Source organism: Leptodactylus fuscus, chromosome 2 (assembly GCF_031893055.1).
Source record: "Leptodactylus fuscus isolate aLepFus1 chromosome 2, aLepFus1.hap2, whole genome shotgun sequence".
Lineage (NCBI taxonomy): Eukaryota > Metazoa > Chordata > Amphibia > Anura > Leptodactylidae > Leptodactylus > Leptodactylus fuscus.
Window position 1 is genome coordinate 37,466,085 of NC_134266.1, and position 22,889 is coordinate 37,488,973.

The following is a 22,889-nucleotide window of genomic DNA, read 5'->3' on the forward strand; positions in this document are numbered from 1 at the left end:
AAATTGAATATGCATGGGAAGGAATGACAATGGGGCCTTGTAATGTCACAATGGTTGACTGTGACATTTTGGTGGGGCATTTTGTTTTGACATCACAATGAGACATCACATCACAATGGGGCTTCTGGCAATACAATAGGGCACTGCAACATCACATTGCGGCATTGTAACCTCACAATGGTGCTTTGAAACATCACAAAGTGGCATTGTGACATCACAATTTTTAATTTTGACATCACAATAGACAGTTGTGGTATCGCAATGGTTAACTGTGACATCACAATAGGGCATTTGGACATTACAGTGGGCCTTTGTGACATCACATTGAGGTAATGAGATATTACAGTAGGGTTTTGTGACATTGGATCAGCTTTTTACTAATAGGTGGAATGAATATTTGGGTAAATGCTCGATGGGTCTTATACAGGCGTAATTTGAAGTTTGTGGGTCCCAATGCAAAATCTGGGGCCATAAACATAACAAGACAGTACTCACTTCTCCCTGGGTCTCCATAACCAGTGCTGGCAGCTGGGTTCATCTGTATAAAAATCCCTGACTGATGTCACAGTACTGACCTCTGAGGTCTACCATTGGCCACAGCACTCACCTGGCACAAACAGTCGGGGACCTGTATGCAGATGAAGAGAGTTGCTGTAACTGGTAATCAGAGCCCAGGGGGAAGCGAGTACTAGTTTGTTAAAGGGATTCTATCATTGGAAAAACTCATTTTTAAAGAGGACCTTTCACCATATCCGGGCACAGGCAGTTCTATATACTGCCAGAAAGCTGACAGTGCGCTGAATTCAGCGCACTGTCGGCTTTCCCGATGTGTGCCCGGTGTGAAGAGCTTACGGCCCGGTACCGTAGCTCTTCTATGGTCAGAAGGGCGTTTCTGACCATTAGCCAGAGACGTCCTTCTGCCTCGCGGCGCCAATCGCGCTGTGCTGTGGAGCGGGTAGGAACGCCCCCTCCCTCTGCTCACACAGCTTGTCCATAGACTAGCATTATCAGGAGAGGGAGGGGGCGTTCCTCCCGGCTCCACAGCACAGCGCGATTGGCGCCGCGAGGCAGAAGGACGTCTCTGGCTAATGGTCAGAAACGCCCTTCTGACTGTAAAGCGCTACGGTACCGGGACCGATAGCGCTTTACACCGGGCACGGATCGGGAAAGCCGACAGTGCGCTGAATTCAGCGCACTGTCAGCTTTCTGGCAGTATATAACACTGCATGTGCCCAGATATGGTGAAAGGTCCTCTTTAACTAAGTATATATTTGCATAGCCTGTAGAAAGTCTATTCCAGACATACCTTTAATTTGTTAATCCTCTCAGCCGTTTTTTAATTATCCCACTTTTATTGATATGCTAATTAGCCTCCAGCACTCCAGCCTCCGTTTCTCGCAGCACTGGGGACGGTCCCCAGAGCTTAAACAACACTAGGAGTGTCCCCAATGCTGCGAGAGAACTCTCCAGCACCGCCTCTATCTTCTTCTGGAACGTCCTCTCCCTGTGTCTTCTTCCGTCCTGGGTTTCAATCTTCTAGGCATGCGTAGTCGGCTCTGCCATCAGGCCTCGGGCAGAGCCGACTGCGCATTCCCACACCACAAGAAAATACCTCAGTTAAACTGTGGGCAGATAGAGGGGGAATTAAACTCGGTACAAATGAAGGGGGAATTTAAACTGAGGGCAGATGAAAGGGGATATTAGACTGGAGAAAGTTAAATAGGAACATTAAACTGGGGGCAGCTGGAAGGGGAAATTAAATTAGAGGCAGCTGGACGGGTATATTAAACTGGGGACAATTTGGAAGTGGACATTAAAACTGGGTTCAACTGGAGGACAGTAAACTGTTGGGGTAGCTGGAGGGGGGACATATCTACCTCTATTTACCTCTAGTTTAATGTCCCCCTCTAGCACCTGGGGTGCATGGAAAGAGGGCTGAGAAGGGGCGGAGTCATCATAGAAGTGGGTGAAGCTACATTTGCCACGGGGCACATAGCCTGACACACATTATCTCCCTCTTTCTATTCTTTGAAAGTTGGTGGTTATACAGAAGTCCTTGCCACACGTGACCACTAAGGACAATCTGTGGCCACAGTGGCCCATAGAAAGACCCTTGGACATCACTCACATACCTGTGACATCCTGCACCCTTTCCTTAGGCTGCTGACTGGCCTCAGCAGTCGTGCGGGGCGAGGACTTCTTCTGGAATAAGCCCCGAGGCCTGGTGAGACTTATGATCACTGGCACCAGGTCTCTGCTGTATAATACAGTCCATGTGACTAATGAATATGACCGCACATGGCCTATAAAGCAGGAGGGGGCGCTCACAGCACTGTTGTTGCTTCAAATAGTTGTTCTATGGGGGGCAAATGTCAGTCACACCCAGAGCATCAGTTGAATAGGTTACTTTATTAATCCCAGAGGAACCTGATGGTAAGTCAACCATATAAAGGCCAGGCAAACCCCAGTGACTGCGAATCAGACAATAACGGCTCACAAAGAATGACAAGCAAAGATCTGTAATATTCAGTAGCTAGAGAAAGTATAATGGCAGATTTCTCTGTAATGTAGGTATTTATATAAAAAACAACAACAACAACCTAACAGCAAGGGTTAACACTACTAATGCCCTGTGTATAGTACACCCCGAGGTGTGACACCACATCACGTGACTCGCACGCCACCACGTTCCGGCTCTACTCCACAACCAAGATGGCTGCCGCCCCTTCACCTGTGGGTCATGTGCTGCGTCCCGTCTAGCCAGGGCACCTAGCACTCTATGATCACCGGGCGGAGGACTCACAGCCTGTCTGCGTTTGTCGGTATCGCCCCGAGCGTCTACCCGAGGAGATGGCGGCGGTCAGGGGACTGCGGGTGTCTGTGAAATCGGGAGTTGGAAGCGTTAATGAACCGGAACCTATGGAGGTGGAGGAGGGCGAAGTGGAGGCCGCACCGGACAAGAGTTCTCCTCGGGAGGTTTCGGTACGTGAGGTGGCGGGAGCCGGTACCGGACGTGCATTACGTCCTGTGTGGGTTGTGATTGATTATCCGCTGGCCGCCATCACCATGGAGAGGAGCCGGCTGCTTCTCTCTGCCGCCATTCATTGCTGCCTATGGAGACTGAGCACATCCAGTACACTGCAGGCCGGGGACACCTACATACATGTATATATACATGTATATAGCGCCATCATATACCTGTGCAGCAGCCGCAGGCTACAGAGAGTCTCTGGAGGACTCGTACATAACATTCATCTCACTAGTAATGCACCACATGCCCTGTGGAGGCGCTGCAGTGACATTGCTGATGATATTACAGCTGATGGTGGGGTCTCCCACACTAGGACACCCTCTAACCACCTTAGAGACAGGGGGGTCCATCTCACAGGCAACACAAAAACAAACTTACATAAACCCTTATGATTTTTTATGGTTGTGCCATGTAGTGTGTATGTACGCTCTCGCTATTTGTATACATGCCTGTATTTTTACCACGCGGTGCGATTTACGGTGTGTCATCTTCCAAGCTCAGACCGTAAAATTGATAACAACTATAACATGCTCATAGTGACGACTGCAACTCAATCCGGATATTGATACATTCACAACGGTGTCAGATATCCCAGTATTTTTAGGTTGCCCCTTTTCTTTTGCTCGGGACCCGCACATAAGACCATTGCATTATTAGGATTATGTCAGGACTTTTTTGCTTGTGGTGGTGGATGCCACGAAAATTAGGCCCAGACCTGTTTTTATTGTTGTTCACCAGCTTTTCTTTAAAATGTGGCCCAAGACAACTCCTTATTGCAATGGCCCAGATACCCAAAAGGTTAGGCACCCCTGTTCAAAGATAATAGGCCAACGTACTCCACTTTAGGGCTAAATGTGCACAACTGTGTGGTGTCCATGCTTTATACATTAGAATGAATGAGCCTGGACTAGAACAGGACTTGCCCTGAATTTTGTAGCCTGACTTCATAGCACCCACATGTGCCCGTGAAAAATCATGGTCGTGTGCGGGACTGTAGAAGAGAGCGGGGCAGTGTGCTGTCCATGTAAAAAAACAAACAGCACTCCAACATGGCAAAACTACGATCATGTAGCATCATATATAAAACGGGACATATGTTTTCATGGATCCCTCAGAGGCCTGAGTCTATAGGGATCCTTGAAAAATGGCCAGCCATAGGACATGTCTTATTTTTAGATTTCAGTCAAAAGAGCAAACATGTGAATAGACACCTTTAAATTGACAGGGGGGATTTACCATGCCCTCTGGCATAGTTGGGAACCGTTTTTGTCCCCTCTTTGGTGCACTGAAGTTGTGACACTACTTTCTATCTATGCCTCTGCTCATAACATTTTATGAAAGGCGGTCCAGAGGGGCTGGGATAGAGACGTTTCAGCCCGTTAGTATTACAATAAGTCACACAAAAAACTGGTGCCGGTTATTTAAGAAATCTGCACCAGTTCCAGCCTGGCATAGGTTTCCATTCTGGTACATGGAATTGCGCTTGAATTACTAAAGGGCCAGTTAGCGCCAGATGGTATTAAAACTGGTATACAACACAGTGACACTTGTAAAAAAATGTCACCACAACAAAGCAGCATAATGCCCAGTTAGCAGTGTTGTCTTGCAGCGCTGGAGTCCTGGGTTCGAATCTGACCAAGGGCAACATCTGCAAGGAGTTTGTATGTTCTCCTCGTGTTTGTCTGGGTTTCTTCCAGGTACTCCGGTTTTCTCCCACACTCCACAGACTTACTGATAGGGAATGTAGGTTGTGAGCCCTATATGGGACAGTGATTGACAACGTCTGTAAAGCGCTGCGGAATACGTTTTGCCTGCAGCAAAAACAATTGCAGCGTTTTACAGTATGGGCAGAGTGGATGGGATTCTAGTGCATCCCATACCCACTTGGCGGTAAAAACTGCCCTGCGGACACGCCATGATTCCCAAAACTGGCATGGTTTTGGAAATCACAGCATGTAAATTATACCTACGGAAATGCTGGCAGTTTCCCCATAGGTAAAATTGTAACAGAAAGTCTGCGGAGGAAAACTCTGCGAACTTTCTGTTTAAAGCGCTGCTGGAGGAACCACGATGCGTTGCAGCGCTTTATTGCTGTGGGACCTTAGCCTAAGGTTAAGGCCCCCATGTTGCAAAAACACATCTTTTCTTTATTTTGTTACAGATTTTGCTGCGTTTTTTGAGCCAAAGTCTGGAGTGGCTTCTGAAGGAATGAGCAATATATAGGAAGTTCTTATACTTCTCCCTTCTGCTCAATCCACTATTAACTTTGGCTCAAAAAACTGCAGCAAAATGTACAACAAAGAATGCTGCATTTCCACAATGTAGGGCCTTAGCCTAAAGGAGTTTAACCCTCCCCCCCCCTCCCTCAGGCCAGGGACACACGGGTGAGTTGGTTGTGTTATAACCGTGTAGTGGATGAGATTTAAGCTAATAAAATTGTGGTTACTGCTGTTTTGGTTTCAGTATTTACAATGCAAAATTTGCTAGACATGACCAGCTGCCTGGGAATCAGGACTGAAGGCACTGCAAAGATCAGCCCAGTTCGCTGCATCATGTCCTCTATTACTCTAGCATTCCCTGAGATAAATACTGATGCTGTATTTTTCTCATCAGTATCAGTATGGTGGGGGCTGACACCCAGATCTGCTACAGATCAGCTGTCTGAATAGACTGCAGCATTCAGGTGAGAGTTACAGCCTCTTATACAATGTGTTGGGGATGTACTTGGTATATTAGCTCAGCCCCATTCAGGTAATGGGACGGAATTATAAAGGGGCCAGATGACAAATGAATGTGATGTCATCGGCCTATAAAGTGGAAGCCGGACTCACAGGAGGATCTCTGCCGCCTCGGCTCATGTGTGTAAGTCCTGGGTGTCAAAACCCCACAGATTAGATACTGACGGCCTATCTGACGGTAGGGGATATAGTAACTTATTACTATAGCACCGACTGTGCTTTATAGCGTATCCTCCTCTATTGTAAGTACCTGTGTGTATAATGCTCAGCCGCCTGTGTGGGCTTATGTGTGTTCTAGAAAGCTAAGAGTCCTTACATATGACATATCAGCCTGCCACATATCTGAGAGTCCCATATGGTGTAGAAGAGCTTGTACGAGAAGTCTATAATGTCCTGACCACCTCCTAGCCTATTCTCAGCTCTTCTGTGCATTTGCTCCTGTGCTGTTACAGCTTGTGTTGTGGCTGTGTCTTCATGCAGCACATTGAGATTTCAAGGATGTGGTTGAGGTCGTGTAATGTCATGTGCTTTGCCATACGTGACTGTATAGTGACTCATCTGACGGCTACTCAAAGTTATTGTTTCGTTCTTGTTTCTAGGGCAGTACAAGGCGATATGAAAATAAAGCGGGGGCTTTTATCACTGGGATTGATGTCACCTCAAAGGTAAGTTATCTCCCTTGTGTCCATCTTTTAATGAATACCGTGCTGCAGTTCTGCTGTTATGTATATGCTGGTTTCATTACCACATACATAACTAGCGAGGTGCGGTATTGAGGAACCTGGGACCTTAATGGTCTATTTTTCCACTTAGCTGTCACATCACTTCCGAAATGTGTCTGGGTAACTGATCCAAATGTGTAAGCCACCCGCACCCTACCAATAAAGGGTTGATCCAAGTGTTTGAGACTCAGGACTGGGAATGGCTGTTTTACAGGCTACAATGTACAGTCTAAAAAAAAAAAAATATGAACCTTTTAGCTGCACCAACTTGAAGGCCATACCGATATCCATGTTGCCACACTTTAGTCACATCCATCATGACCGGGCAATGCCTAATGTGGGGAATTGCCTAAGCAAGTGTAGTATAAAGTTTTACTCAGAGCTGTGGAGTCGGAGTCGTGACTAATTTTGGCTGTAGTTGGAAAAAGTTACCTGCTTTAGCTTCAAAATAAATTAAAAAAAAAACAAAAAACAACCTTTTAAATTATATTTTACCGTCTTTAATAATGTACAATTATTTATATACATAGTTTTTGCCAACACAAGTTTTTTAATGATTGATTTAATGGAGCAAAATCTTTCCAGGGTGCCCCTTGAAATTCCCCTGAAACCACTTATCAGCAATTAAAGGCTTTTTCTTAAAGTTGTGCAGGTTTTTGCATTGCATCCATAGTAAATTGGATTTGTTGCATCTTTAGACATGTGCATTTGTAGTTCCATAGTATGCATTATACAAGTGTATTACTGATCCTTAGAATAAGGGGGCCACAAAACTAATAAAGAGATTTGGCTCCTGTACAGTGACAGGTAACAGCAACACAGCCCCATTTCTTATTGGGATTATCAGGGGCCCCAGATGTCGGATCCCCACTGATCATAATGGTATAGTATAGCATTCAGAAGGAAATACTGGTTTAAGTATATTGCCTAATCTCTATAAAGAAGACCCATGGAGATTTCAGTGGGCAGTTAAAGGGATTCTATCATTACAATCCGTTTTCAGTTAAACCCACGTCGGAATAGCTTTAAGAAAGTCTATTCTTCCCCCTACCTTTAGAGGTGTTCTCGTCGTTCGGTATATATTCCCGGTTTCTTCATTATAGTAATGAGTTTTCTTGCAGCACTGGGGGCAGTCTCCAGCACTCATACAGCACAGGAGGCGTCCCGTGATGCGAGAAAACTCTCCAGCGCCACCTTCTTCTTGATCCCACCTCTTCTCTCCTGGTCGGCCGACTGCGCCCACTACACTTGTTTGTCGGCCATTTTCCTGTGGCCTAATGGGGGAGAAGAAGGCGGCGCTGGAGAGTTTTCTCGTGGCACAAGGGACAGCACCAAATATATGTACCAAACGGCGGCACGGAGAAGACATCTAAAGGTAGGGGAAGAATAGACTTTCTTAAGGCTATTTCAACATGGATTAGCTAAATATTGGATTCTAATGATAGAATCCCTTTAAGTAAGTGAAACGATATAGTGCGGTTGCTCTGCCTGTGACACGGTCTATAGCAGTGATCTACGTTGATGCAGTTGGGGCCTAATAGTGATGATCCAGTGAAACATTGTATTATTAATACTAATACATTCACACTGTATTATCATGATACTGCATTTATTGTGATCGAACCTGATTTATTTCTTTGTGATGGCTTCTAAAATAGCTATTGATCTAAATGACATTGTTTTGTTGAGTGTGCTGGCCAGCCATTGTTACTTCACTCGGATAAATTGTAATTTCTTTGTGGTTTCTCTGTTTTCTGCCAGGAGGCCATTGAAAAAAAGGAGCAGAGAGCAAAGCGTTTCCATTTCCGTGCCGAGGTCAACGATAATCAAAGAGATGTTGTATTGGATCGTGAGATGATGAGAAAAGGTGAATATTCAGGCCATTCTATCTAGAATGTGTGTTATAGCTTGTATATAATCTAGTAGTACGGTCATACACATACACATACATGTATGAAGGACTTCTAGTAAGTGTGGTAGCAGTGTATTGTCAGCTCAGTACTGCATTGTGTTATTAGGTTTCCTAGGTGGTGACCTACCATTATGCCCATGTGTAAGTGATGTTCACTCATCTGTATGCAAGTGCTTGGGTAACTCAATCCTGAGTAAGTGATCCCTAAGGGAATGGTTCCAGCTTGTTATACTGCCACCATGCTTCAGTACTTGTTGCTAGGCCAGGACTCCACACACTACATATTCCCTGTGGTCTCATCTGACTTTGTGTTTCCCGTGTTGTCTTGCATTCTAAGATCATTTTTCATTGTAACAGCTTTAGGTCAGATATTGGCGGGAGGAAGAAAGTACTAATGTCTAATATTTTTCAGCAATCCCCAAAGTCCGCTTGGAAACCATTCATGTTAGCGGTGTGGATGAGATGAGCACAGAGGATATCTTTGCCTTCTTCAAACAGTATCCGCCTGGCTACATTGAATGGCTGGATGATACGTCATGTAAGTTGATACATGCACAAAACCTTTTTTCAGCGTATTTTATTGTCAACAGCAAGTGATGTTAAATATAAAATTACCTTTAGATATTAAAAGTATTAAGTAAAAAAAAATAATTTAGGAAAGTTGGATAACACTCAGTATGGCTGCCACAGGTTTCCTCAGACTTACTGACACTACATCTGCCTACTATTTATTGTAGCAGGTGCTATGTAAGGTTCATACGACAGAAACCTTTTCCACGGGGCTAGCCGCAACGGGATGCGATGCAGTGATTAGGCCTGAATGCATGTTCCTAAGTAGGAGTATGTCTTGAGCCACAGACGCTATGGCTGATTCAGCTGCAGGAAGATAGGGCATGTCGCTTCTTTTTCCCGCAAGCTGAAAAAAATTGCTAGAGGGAAAAAAAAAAGCAAGGGACTCCCATTAAAATGAATAGGAGACGTTTTTGCAGATGGATTCTGCGTCAAAATCCGCCTGCAAAAACCTCTGTGTGACCATACCCTAATACTGCCATTTGCATGAGAAAAAATTTAGACAACAGTGACCCCTCCCCCCCCCCCCAGCTATAAGAGCTAAGCATGGCAGTGGCATTAGCAGGACCCTTAGATGTTACTGGCACGAAAAGAACATTTGGAAAGCCGGTTTGTCTGCACTTTAAGCAGGGTCTTTAATAATGTGACGTCTTGTGCTATGTGGCCGCATACATGTGTCTTCCTGCCATTATGAGAAGGTAGCAGAGCCATTTTTTTACCATTTAGAAAGATGAGGCAAACCCTCACAATATGTGGAATAAAATTACAGTGACTAGATAGAACCCCTTACATTCCTTCACAAGATATTAACAAGAGTGGCAGTAGCTGCAAAACTGAAGATAGCCATACAATGGGTGAATCCAATAAAAGTTATATATAACCAGGAACACAATTCCAGGCATTTAAGTTACATAGACAGACCAGTGTTGGCCATGTTTTATTGTCCCGCTGTGACCTCCACCGCTGACCCTGCCACACGTTTGGTGCTTCAGCTTCCTCCAGGGATACTTGCAGCAGTGCGGGTAGGCACATTACTGAAGACATGTCATCTTTTGGGCATGACCTTCCTCCATTCCCCCCAGCATGTGCTATTTATATTCTGCTGCTGGTAGACAAATTATTTTTACAGCCTCATGGAACAATACGCGACAGTCCAGACAAGGGATGGTGCGGTGTAAGTTCTGTTTGTCATTGGTGGATGAGCTTGGTAAGCTGGTATGCTGAAGAGAATACCTTTGTCTAGTGGTACTATACATGGGATTTATTTATTTATTTTTTTTTTGTCCTTTCAGGCAATGTAGTTTGGCTTGATGAAGTGACTGCAGCTCGGGCTTTGTTAAATATGAGCACTATGCCAGCAGACAGTAAGAGCAAGAAGGGCGACGAGAGCACATCTGCAAAGTCCAAAGCCGGTAACCACCTTATTTGTTTCTGTTGCATGTTAGACAGGAGAGGTTGTCCTTGTATGGACCAGACAATTACAAACAGTAATACCGAATGTCTATGTCTAAAGGGTAAAAAGATAACTTTTAATAACTATTAAAACTGTTGTATCCATGCCGAAATGGAAATGACTACTCCCAGTGTTAACTATGGCTGGAATTTACAGGAACGGCTAAGAACAAAGGGGAATGGACGCTACAGAAACAGCGTAGCATTGCTGATCTGCACAGTTTCTGTCCTTTATGGGAGTTATGAGAAACTTGTAGAGCAGCACCGCTCGGCTGTTCATGTAAGTCCCTCATTGGGACTTGGGAACTGTAATTCCCATCTCAACAGCAATTTGCTGAGATGAGAATAACCCTTTAAGGTAGGTTATCAATATCAGATTGGTGGGGGAGCGACACTCAATTGAACGGGAGCTGAACTGCAGTAACAAAGTGCAGTCACTACATAGTGTACAGAGCAGTCTGTTTCCATCTGTATACACTGTGTTAGCTGCTGTTATTGCCCCGCCAAGCTGATAACGATAGGCCTTCAATATTGCTTGTCTGGACAACTCCTTTGAGAAACTGTCTAGTACAATGTTTGTGGGTGGCAATTAATACATGACGGAGAGACTTCTTTCTTTGGTGGTGTATAAGTATGTGTATGTGTATATATATATATATATATATATATATATATATATATATATATATATATATATTTTTTGGGGGGGAGGGGGTTATTTATCATTTTCACTAATTTTGATATGAGTCAGTAGGATCAGCCAGAAAGTGGGTGGTGAGACCTCTCCCTTACAAAGGGAGAAAGGCGCGTCTTTTGGTTCGTCTCTCTGAGCAAGTGGGGCACAGGTTCACATAAAGTCTATGGACTCCATAGCAGAGCTAAACAGCACAGAACGGAGACAATGATCAGTGGGGGGTCTCTGTGACTCCTACTAGTCAAATCTACAGACATGTCAAGTCAGTAGTTGCCTTATAAACATACAGTTGTTAGTAAGAAGAACAACATCATTTCAATATCTTGTCCTCTTTGGCAACCCCTATATTGATCAGATACCCTGCTTACTAGCATGTGACCGCATGTGTTACTGCCAGGCACACCACTTGGCAAGTTACAGATTAAGCAATGTTCTATTTTTTTTCCCTCCATCCCAGATAGGTACAATGACAGCTCTGGGGACGAGACAGAAGAAGGTGAAGTAGATGAAGATAATGCAAGTGATGCTGAAGAGGAGCCTGAAAAGAAGGTTTTGACCACGGTGTGTTTCTATTTATGGAGGTTTTCTATATGCATAGCACCTACTATTACATGTGTGGACCTCCTCCTGGGGCGACATCTTGGTGATGATTCCATGATCTGTTAGTGATGGCATCTTCATAAACAGTTCTAAAAGAACATGTATATGGTGCAAGTTTTGCAATTTTTTATAGTTTGTTAAACTTATATGATGTCTGGAATTATCTGAAGTATGAGTCCAGCTATTGAAAACCTTCCCCGGCACGTCTTGTCCTACTGTAGATAGTATATCTGTTCAGAGCTTGGCTGTATACTATACACCTCTACTGATTCAGGTATGGAGACCTGCATGGTCCGGATTGTGCTACCTCCCAGTCATAGCTGGTTTTAGATTGTCACACCCCACAAACTAGTGACTTGTATTAGTGAAACGGCTTGCAGCGAGGCTTCTTCCATTACAGTCTCTAAAGAAATGGATCAGTCAAAGGTCCTTCAGTGACTTTGAGGAAAGTAAATCATATAAACATAGAGGATTGACAGCAGAAAGTTTCCATAGGCCACACTATCTCTGTTTTACCCTGGGATAGAAATGTGTTTATTCCAGGTGGCTTAAATTCAATTACTGTAGATTTCCCAACTACATGTGCTGGAAGTTTATTCCAATCCTCAGCTCCTCTTACAGTAACAGATCATTTCCAGCAATTACATTTAACTTCAGATTTTGTCCCTTTGGCCTGTTTTTAATTACAATAAAAAATATTTGTAGACATCTCTCATATAATCTTATACTTATAATCTATACTGTGTTTTTTTTTTTGGTGGTGATGTGTGCATCAGGGTAGAGGAAGGTCTTCCACTTGGAAACCCACCACTGAGCCCCCTATTCTGGTGTACTTCACCTTCTATAATAGCCTCTATATAATACCATATATACTCGAGTATAAGCCGAACTGAATATAAGCTGAGGCCCCTAATTTTACCACAAAAAAACTGGGAAGACTTATTGATTCGAGTATAAGCCGAGGGGGGAAATGCAGCAGCTACTGGAAAATTTCAAAAACTAAAATGTTCAGAGTTTTTGGGTGCAATAGTTGCTGGGGAAGGGGAGGGGGTGTTTTGGTTGTCTGTCTACCCCTTCCCTGAGCTTGAGGACTCCCCCTGACCCCCCCCCCCACACTTGGAATTCAGCCTGGCTGAATATAGGGTATCTGCAGTGCTCCTATTAACCCCTTCCTGACGGAACAGGAGCACTGCAGATCCCCTATATTCAGTAGACCGGGCACTGTCAGACACAGGGATACCTAATGTGTTTGTGTTTCATAGTGATTTTCTAATTTTGTATGTATTCTAGGGAAAGGAGGGATTTACAACTTTTTTTTTTTTTTAAGCTTTTTTTCTTTCCCACTATTTGATGGGAGATTCTATACATTGATATTGCAGATGGTCATAGACTTCCCCCATCCCCCTTTTTTTTGCTGACTCGAGTATAAGCCGAGGGGGGCTTTTTCAGCACAAAAACTGTGCTGAAAAATTTGGCTTATACTCGAGTATATACGGTAGCTGCTCGGTCTTTTTGGTGTGTGTGTGTGTGTGTGTGTATATATATATATATATATATATATATATATATATATATATATATATATATATATATATATATGTATAGACAAGTTGGCTAAATGTCCATCTCTTTCTTTTTGTACAGATGGACACACTCTCTCAGGCTGAGCAAGATTCCCTAATGAGAAATGATATCCGGCTCTCTATAAAGACATTCAAGGGGAACCAGTTAGTTATGAGATTTGCTACCAAAGGTATACAAGCAGTGTCTCTTATGCTCCAGACTTTACATTCAGGAAATTATGGTTGATATCATCTGAACTGATTTGCTTTCTCTGATTTGGGTTGTGTCTGGTATTGCACGATATTTCCATTCAAGTGAATGGGACTAATCTGCACAACTGAATCCAACCCTTGATGAAGAGTGGTAATGTTTATGTAAGAAAAATGCAGAGCTTTTACCTGACCGTGGAGACCCCTTTAATACATGTTTTGATGGAAACTACACATAGACATTAGAAGAAAAGTAATGTGTGAGTTAAAGGGGTGTTCGGCTCCATGGTCTTTATTGGTCTTCTGCCTACACGTGAGCGGTGACTTAGCGGTAATGCTTCACGTGAATAGAGAATTACTGCTCAACCACGGATTGGCTGCATTGCCTGGATCAGGAACACCAGAGACTCTCCACTGGATTATGACATGGCAAAATATGTATTGGGGCACAACTTAGAGATTAAAAACAGAAAAATAAATAAATGTAGCATTTTTTTTAAGTTCTAGCTTACTGTGGAGCTGCTGTATGTCTTTTTATTACCTATATTATTCCCTTTGATAAGCAGAAGTGATTAAAGTAGTAATAAGCATTAAGGTTACCTTAGGGTGCGGCATCCTGAAATCCCTTCTCTATTCTGGGGTATTCAGACTATGTAACGCACCATTGTCTTAGAGCTAATACAATTTGTAATATATTTGAGGCTTGAAATCTGCAATGTCCTTACACCCTTATACCAGGATTCCCTTTTGTCATCACAATGCAGTAATGTTTCATCCACGGGGTCATCACAGCAACAGCTCAGTACTGGCTGTTACCATGGATGTGATGCCCATAGTCACATAACCATTGTGGCGAGTGGTTTGCTGCTATGGACTCTCTTCTGTGGGTGAAACCTCATCATACAGTGAAGCCCTATAAAGGTGGCAGAGTTTGAATGGTAAGCATATAAGATAGAATTTGACTTCCCACTTTGGAGGTTAGAAACCCCTAAAGAGAACCTTTCATGTCCTGCACATGTAATTTTATATACCGCTAGAAAGCCAGCAGTGCACTGAACTCGGCGTACTGTCGGCTTTCTCATTATGTGCCTCATGGCTGTAGATATCAGTGCCGTTAGTTTCAGCACCGATCTCTACCCACCGTCAGAAGGGCATTCCTGACAGTCTAGCTGCGCTTCCTCCCCACGCACACTTGTCCATAGACTTGGGGGGGTTCCTCACAGCTCAGCGTCATCGCCGGGCAGTAAAGTGTGCCCCCCCCCTCTGACAGTAACAGGCTATGGATGATTACTGTTGGGCGTTCCTCACAGCCCAGCTAGACTGTCAGGAACGCCCTTCTGACGGTGGGCAGAGATTGGTGCCTAAACTAACAGCACCAATATCTCCAGCCCCGGGGCACATAACGGTATCCGCTTTCTAGCGACATATAAAACAGCATGTGCACGAGGACATGAAAGGCCCTCTTTAAAATCTTTCTATGGTACCTCCCTTTTCAGACAGGCAGTAGAGCACGGCAACTACATTGACTGTATTCTTTGAGAGTCCTGGGATTTCCTGTAATGGTCCCTCTCTATTAACTTGTAACACATTGCTCAGATACAAACATGAACTGAAGACATGGCAGCTGTATCTGTCTCCTCCTGTGTAACATTTTATTGGCAAAAGTCCTACAGAAGAGTAATTTTACCTTAAAATAGCTGCTACCCATTATTCTTGTGTTTTCTAGATGATAAGAAAGAGCTGGGAGCGGCAAGAAGAAGCCAATATTACATGAAGTATGGAAATCCAAACTACGGTGGCATGAAAGGAATTCTTAGCAACTCATGGTACATAATATTTGTGCTCACAGACCCCTATTGAGTTGGCTTTTTATGTTGCTCCCAACCAATGGTTGCACGAGTATAGCAATCTGTCCATCCAGGAACTGACCCCCGAGCCCTTTTCCCTAGCATACTGGTTGGATTCCAGTTGAACCTTCTTTTTTAACTTGTCGGGCCACAAGAATGACAAAAATTCAATCTAAGGACACCCTGCTTAATTCAGTTTCCACATGCAATAGTAGACTGTAGCAGGCTGTGGATATACAGGTGTAAGGATCCATGCGCACGAACGAGTCCTTTGTCCGTGTGCTAGCTTAGCTTTTGGCTTCTAGCATACTGACCCATTATATTTTAATGACCCCATACACAGGCCTGTGTATTATCATGGTCTGTGGATGGGGCCATAAGCCCAGAAACATAACTTGGAACATGTCCTTTTTGTGGTTTAGGCTCCGTAAGGAGAATTTCATGAGGAGAATAACGCAAGTCTATAAAAACTAAAGCGCAGCTCTCTCCTATGTGCATAGGAAAAGGAGATATCATTCACGTCGTGTCCAAAGAGATGTAACTAAGAAGAGGACGTTCATTGGGGATGATGCACCTGCTTACCAGCATCTGCATTCAGGTCAGTTACAGCAAGTTAAGAGTCTAGATATACATTTCACTCTACTTAAGTATTATTTAAGTGTTCACTATGGGAAATGTCGTGTGTGTCCGTGTCCGACACACACTATCTGAAAGTAAGCAACAGTATAAACTGATACATTCATGGTATACGTTTCTACACATTTCCAACCTTCTACCCAATACATAGAGACAAGTGAGTTTTGAACATGGCCTTACATTGTTTAATGCTATATGCTATACAATACTATGGCATAAACTAATTTTGGTCATATATCTTGTAAAGCAGTATCTTATTGCTAATGTATGCCATTGTTTTATGTTTGCTAGAGGCAGGGGTCTAGCTATAGAGGGTTCAGATGTAGCAGTCACTACAGGGCTCTGGACCATGAGTGGACCCCAAAAGTCCATCTGCCACATAAAATACACCACTATTCTAAATATTCTATTTTAACATCCTGACATCTAGTTTTCTGGGGCTAGAAAACCCATTTACTGTAAATTATCCAGACAGTACTGTGTAAATAAGGCTCAATTCTGACACATGACTATATGGAGTGATCTGTTTGGCATTGTAACTCTTTTCACTTAGCCAGGGCCGTCAGAAGTTTTGTAGTCTATGCTACAATGTAGGTGGTATTATTTCTAGGAGACAAGCATTCAAGGCCCTTGGGCTCTGTAGCTTGGCTCATAGGTTGAATATTTGCCTGATGTGTAGGCCTGGTGAATGTTCCAGAGGAGCCTATTGAAGAAGAGGAGGAGGAAGAAGATATGGATGAGGATGACCGTGTTGTTGTAGAATACAGAGATGAGCTTCAAGCTTTTAAAAGAGAGAGGGAGGGGGCAAGGCGATCTGCAGCGAGCACCTCCGACTCTGATGAAATGGACTATGACCTGGAGCTAAAGATGATCTCCACTCCCTCCCCAAAAAAGAGCATGAAGATGACCATGTATGCTGACGAAGTGGAGTCACAACTAAAAACCATCAGGTAAGAACTCTACATGACTTGTGAAAGGTTGGTGTTTATTAAAGTGATCCCCAAAGAATGAGATCAAAAAAGGCGATCATGGATCCCTTCATAAGGAAGTCACATACACAGTCCAGTCACATTAATGTGACCACCTAGCAAAAATCCAGAATAACCCCCTTTGGCAGAGCGGACCGCTGCGAGACGTGCAGGAAGAGAGGAGATGTTGTGATGATGATCACTGGGATGTTGAGCCATGCCAACTCCAGTGCCTTGGCCAGCTGCACCAGGTTACGCGGTTGAGCATCCATGGCGCGAACAACCCGATTGAGGTGGTCCCACAGATTCTCGATTGGGTTCAAGTCCAGGGAATTTGCTGGCCAAGGGAGTACCATAAACTCATCCTGGTGCTCCTCGAACCACGCACGTACACTGGAGCTTTATGACACGTCTCATTGTCCTGCTGGTAGATGCCATCATCCTGAGGAAAAACAATTCGCATGTAGGGGTGAACATGGTCCGCAAAGATAGATGTATACTTGTGGTGATCCATCGTGCCTTCCACAATAATGAGTGCACCCAGATGGCCGATGACACGCGCCTTCTGTGATTGGTTATTTAACGTTGATGTCAAAAGTAGGCGGTGCTCACATTAATATGACTGGACTGTGTACTTTACATCAGCTTGTGTAATAGGCCTGTACTAAAGTGTCGATCAGCTGTCACTCTGCCCTTTGACTATGGCATCTTCATTAGATCCTACAGAAAGCCATATTAAATTACTGAAGGGGTGCCTAAGTATTATGGTGGCTGCAGGCTTCATACAGGGAGGCACTAAACTAGATCGTAGATCGCAACAGAGTGTTAATAGCTTCCATTATTTCCTTGTACAGGAACTCAATGAGATCAGATTCAACTAGTAGTAGTGTGAAAAACCGAATTGGAAGTAAAACCCATTCTGAGAAGCCAGCTGACATCCGGCTCTTACTGGAAGAGAAGAGACAGAGCGGCACAAGTAGACAGGCAACGGCTGTAAAATCAGGTAGGACGGTGTAACTGTGCTTATGGTAGGGTTATGTTCATTTCTTCTGTGTATAGAGAGGAGAATTGTCTGATTGTTGGGCACCCCATCCAATGACAATGGGAGTCTCATGTTTCCCTGTTCAGAGCAGTGGTTACACACAGGCCCACACTGGCCCATAGATGAACAGTTGAATATCCTCGAGAGCCTCTTAGGGCAGGTTCACACCTGCGCTCGGTCTCCGCTTTGTGGGTTTCCGTCTTCTGCTGACAGGAGACAGAAACCCAGCAGTCAGTGTCCTCCCGTGACTTTCTTCTGGTCTCTGCGGCAAAACAGTTTTTTAAATGGACACAAAGTCCTGCATGTCTGACTTGGTGTCTGGTTAAAAAAAACCTGGTTTCGCCGGGGAGAGGCAGAAGACTCTCACGGGCGGACACTTTGCAAACCCATTCAAATGAACGGGTTTGAAAACTGGCTGCTGGTTTCAGTCTCCTGTCCAGTTTCTCGGGCAGAAGACGGAAACCTGAAAACGTAGACTGGGCGCAGGTGTGAACTTGCCTCTACCCAGGTGGGCCCGCAGCTCACCCTAGGGTGGCACAGTACACTCATTGTACGTCATACAAATACTTATCTCAACCAGGCTATGCATTGGTATAATATTCCAGGTGGATCATGTGGCTGAAACATGGTGTTGGTCTTGGTCCTTTCAGTTGAACTGGTTATGTGACCACTGGCATTCATTGAGCAACATGGTTATGAAACATTAAATGTGTACTCGCTCACCAGAGGAAACCATACTTAGCAGGATATTCAGGACACCTTACAGTAGGTTACTGAGCAGAGTTGTATTATAGAATCTCTTTTGGGTTCCTTTATGCAGATGTACGACAGCGGCTTGGGAAAAGACCACATTCACCTGAACCAAGGAAGATTGTGAGTAAGTCGTCAGAATCTCGAAGAGAACCCGTTTCTGATGTGCACAGCCGACTCGGTGTACCAAAACAAATGGAAGGGAAGGGTCTCTACTCTGACAGCAAAGAGAAGAAAACAGGTTAGATGTTCATTGCTGAAAACTGATTGGTCCCGCACATGTGATGCTTAACCTTTTCATTGCCCAGAAAGTCTGGAGGGTGTCATGATTTTTCGAGTGTTAGGTCTTACATCAAATGAAAGCCCAGATTATTCGCTTTCAAGTTATTCCAAGGCTCTAACTCTGCAGTATGAGTGGTCATTTGAGGTCAGGAAGCAGGATACAAAGATTTACCTCCTGACTCTGCTGTTACCGCAACACTACATCCCTATACACCCTGCCACTGCCAGGATATCTGCTCTCTGGCTGGCTGTCACATTTGGGCTAAGGCCCCACATTGCGGAAACACAGCTTTTTTTCTGTTGCAGATTTTGTTGCGTTTTTTTGAGCCAAAGCAGAGAATGGCTTCAAAAGGAATGAGCAATATATAGGAAAGTCTTATACTTCTATCTTCTGCTTAATCCACTCCAGACTTTGGCTCAAAAAACCGCAACAAAAAAAGCTACGTTTCCACAAAGTGGGGCTATAGCCTTGGGATGTTTTTTGGGGCTTTTTTTGTACTAAAGGGGTACTTTAAAAAAAGTATTTATCTTCATGACTGATGTTTACTAGTTTGTGGATTGAGGAGATTTTTATTTTTGTCTTTTTAGTTCAGGGCCGTCAGAAAAACGTAAATGTTGAAATCTTGGGCAACTGAAAAACCTAATACCCTACATACTTGAGTATAAGCCAAGTTTTTCAGCACTGTTTTTGTGCTGAAAACCCCCCCACGGCTTATACTCGAGTCAAGTAACGTTTGTATTTGCGGGGGGGGGGGGGGGTCTTTGATGCCTGCAATCAGAAATCACCGGCATTGGCTACGGCATCTCCGCTGTAAGAATTTGAGTGGAGTCCTGGTTGCTATTGGGATCGCTTTGCAGAGCCGGCATCTGCTCTAATAGAACGACAGATGCCGGGTAGGGTTTTAGCTGCCGTAACAGGTGCCGGGGCCCGCAGCATCATCACGTTCCTGCCGCTGCAGGAAACCAGCAGTGGCAGGAGCTTGGCGATACTACTTGAAAAATCACAGGTCCACAGGTGTCTTGCCCGTGACCATCTTCTGCTCTCCGCGGTGAAGCCGTTTTTCTTTTACCTTTTTTCTTTAAAAAAAAAACAAAACTGTTTCTCCGCGGGGAGCAGACGACGCTCACGGGCACTCACCAGCGGACTCTGAATGCCGAGTTTCTGTCTCTTCTGCAGAAAACGGAAACCTCAAAACGGAGATCTGGCGCTGGTGTGAACCCGCCCTTAGGTATCCCTATGTCTGAAAGTGCCCGGTCTACTGACTATAGGGTGTCTGCAGTGCTGCTATTCTTTCGGGAAGGGGTTAATAGGAGCACTGCAGATCCCCTATATTCAGCCAGGCTGAATTCCAAGTGGCGGAAAAAAAAAAAAAACAGTCCTCAAGTCTCCCCTTGGCTTATATTCGAGTCAATGTTTTCCCAGGTTTTTTTTTTTTTTTTCTTTTGTAAAATTATGGGCCTTGGCTTATATTCGGGTTGGCTTATACTTGAGTATATACGGTATATCGGAACTCTGCATGAAGTTAGATCAACCTTGTGGTTTCTTATCTATTGCAGGAGGTTTGTGGAACCGATTAGGAACAGCCCCAAAAGAGAAAGTCCGAACTGCGGAGAAGGGTCAGAAGGTCAGCGTCGCTCCAGAGGAAGACGACACCGTGTTACAGCAAGCTTGGGGAGCTTTAATCAAAGAGAAGGAGCAGATTCGGCAAAAGAAGAGCCGCCTGGACAACTTGCCTTCCTTACAGATTGAAATCAGCCGAGAGAGCAGTTCTGGCTCTGACACAGACTCATGATAAAGATGACAGACTTGTGTTTCTTGGGACAATGGCTTCCTGTAGCATGGCAGCAACTTGAAAATGTGCCGCTCCTGCCTTTCAGACAATTGTTTTATACTGAAGCTGAGACGCCAATAGTGGCAGCGGTGTTCTCAACAAGGCTCTACAAAATTCATGTCTCGGTTTGGCCGGGGATTAAAGTGTATTGGTTAATATGAAGTGTTTCCCTTTTTTTTTAATATCTTATGTAAACTTACTGTGAATAAGGATTAAATGCGTTTCTGTTTTAGAACTTTTTTTTTTTTTTTAAGTTGGAGGGGACAGTTTTTAACCCTCTGGACAAATATGTCTGCCGTGATGTCTGCTATATAACGTCCAGTGCCTATAGGCTGTAATCATTGGTTGTACATCTTCATCCTGAGTAAATGTCTGCTCCATCCAGTGATTCACAATATTCTGCTTTATTTAAAGCCTTATTGGTTATGCAATAGCAATCTTTATCTTCTAGATAATCTTCTTGTACTGTTAGGGGCATTCACACGGAGTAACGCCGGGCGTGTATCACAGCCGTACACGCCGGCGTTACGGCAGACTGCCGAACACTTCCCATTCACTTCAATGGGAGCGCTTGTAAACGCCGCTGTTACGAGTGCTCCCATTGAAGTGAATGGGAAGTGTTTCGGCAGTCTGCCGTAACGCCGGCGTGTACGGCTGTGATACACGCCCGGCGTTACTCCGTGTGAATGCCCCCTTAGATGGGGTGATACTTATCTGATCACTGGGACCCCCAGGGATCGGGAGAATGGGATCGGCAAGTGTCTATCCCAAAGTGCCCCATGTGAATAGAGCACTGTGGTAGGTGCCTGGCCACTCAGTCTCATAGTAATGGAGTAGCAGTCGGCAATGTGCACCACGGCTTCATTCACATAGTGCTTTTAGGGACTTGTGTACCCCCTGTTCTTGTGATCCCTGGGGGTCCAGGCAGTTAGATCCCCCTTGATCACTGAAAAGCCCCTTTAAAATTTCAAATCAGTCTATTGTTTCACCAATTGGTCTGTTTGCAATTCACCATTAAGGTTTGGGATTCCCAGTATATACCTAGTATAATAAACCAGATTGCTCATTGTATTTTATGGACTGCAAATCAGGTGAAACCTTTTGTCCATCTCTGGTTGACCATAAGGTACATAACTTCTCCATTCTCCCGGGTACTTCAGGGAACTTCTATGTTTCTTATTGCTGGAGATCCAAGTGGTCAGACCGCCATCAATCAAAAGTTTATCCCCTATCCTATGACGGAGGGAATTCAAGAGGATTAAAAACATGACCAGCACCAGTCATTGTGATGATAAAGGTAAAGAAGCCATTATATACATCTCAGCATCGTCATTGTGATCCTCCTGACCGGGCTATGTTTACATGGCTGCGGCAATGATATACCGGCTGATGCCATGTAAGCAAAGCCTGGCCGGAGATCCGGAATGGCAGCAGGGGATAAAATGGGCAAGTTGAGCTGCTTTTATTTTATTACAGTTCTTGGCTTTGGGCAACTTTTTACTTATCATGAAAAACCTCTTAGTCCCCCTTCTTTACACCTCCCCTTCCCCCAAATGTAGTGATGTTTTACTTTTTTTTTCCCCTCATGACTGAGATGGCCTAGTGCTTTCCACCGTCCATTATCCAACATCCTATACTACTGTGTCCTAGTTATTTTTTACACCAGGCACTGTCGCGTTATGTCTCAGAATGGTGATCACTAGAACATACCCTGTGCTAATCCCTCATTTCTGCCCCTTTGTTACAATGAAATGTCTGACATGTCACTAGGCCATAGCAAAAGGTTTATGAAACAGTAGTCGCTGTATAAACCTGCAGTTTGTAATATCGCTAGGCTTAGGGTAGGTCATCAATATTAGATGTGCTAAAGTCTCATAGCCAAGACCCTTCCCCGCAGATATGCTGTTTGGGGACACTGTGGCTCCTGGTAATATTTACCTGCCGGGGTCCACGCTGCCCACTCTCAGTATATGTACTAGCGGGTTTTTGTACTGCAGTTTGTACCCACCCCTCCCCCATAGACTTCAGTGGGCAGTCTGTA

General features: G+C 44.3%; 1 protein-coding gene across 1 annotated transcript; it reads left to right on the forward strand.

Annotated features, from left to right (window-relative positions):
• The first annotated feature begins 2,729 nt into the window (after window positions 1–2,729).
• On the forward strand, window positions 2,730–21,241 carry NCBP3 (nuclear cap binding subunit 3). The gene is given in 14 exon segments (XM_075263585.1): window positions 2,730–2,824; window positions 2,827–2,982; window positions 6,369–6,434; window positions 8,253–8,358; window positions 8,816–8,941; window positions 10,266–10,385; window positions 11,577–11,680; window positions 13,364–13,472; window positions 15,218–15,317; window positions 15,839–15,936; window positions 16,654–16,924; window positions 17,797–17,945; window positions 18,805–18,975; window positions 20,574–21,241. Coding segments are annotated over 14 exon segments (1,857 nt in total). The 5' UTR covers window positions 2,730–2,779; the 3' UTR covers window positions 20,810–21,241.
• Window positions 21,242–22,889: the final 1,648 nt, after the last annotated feature.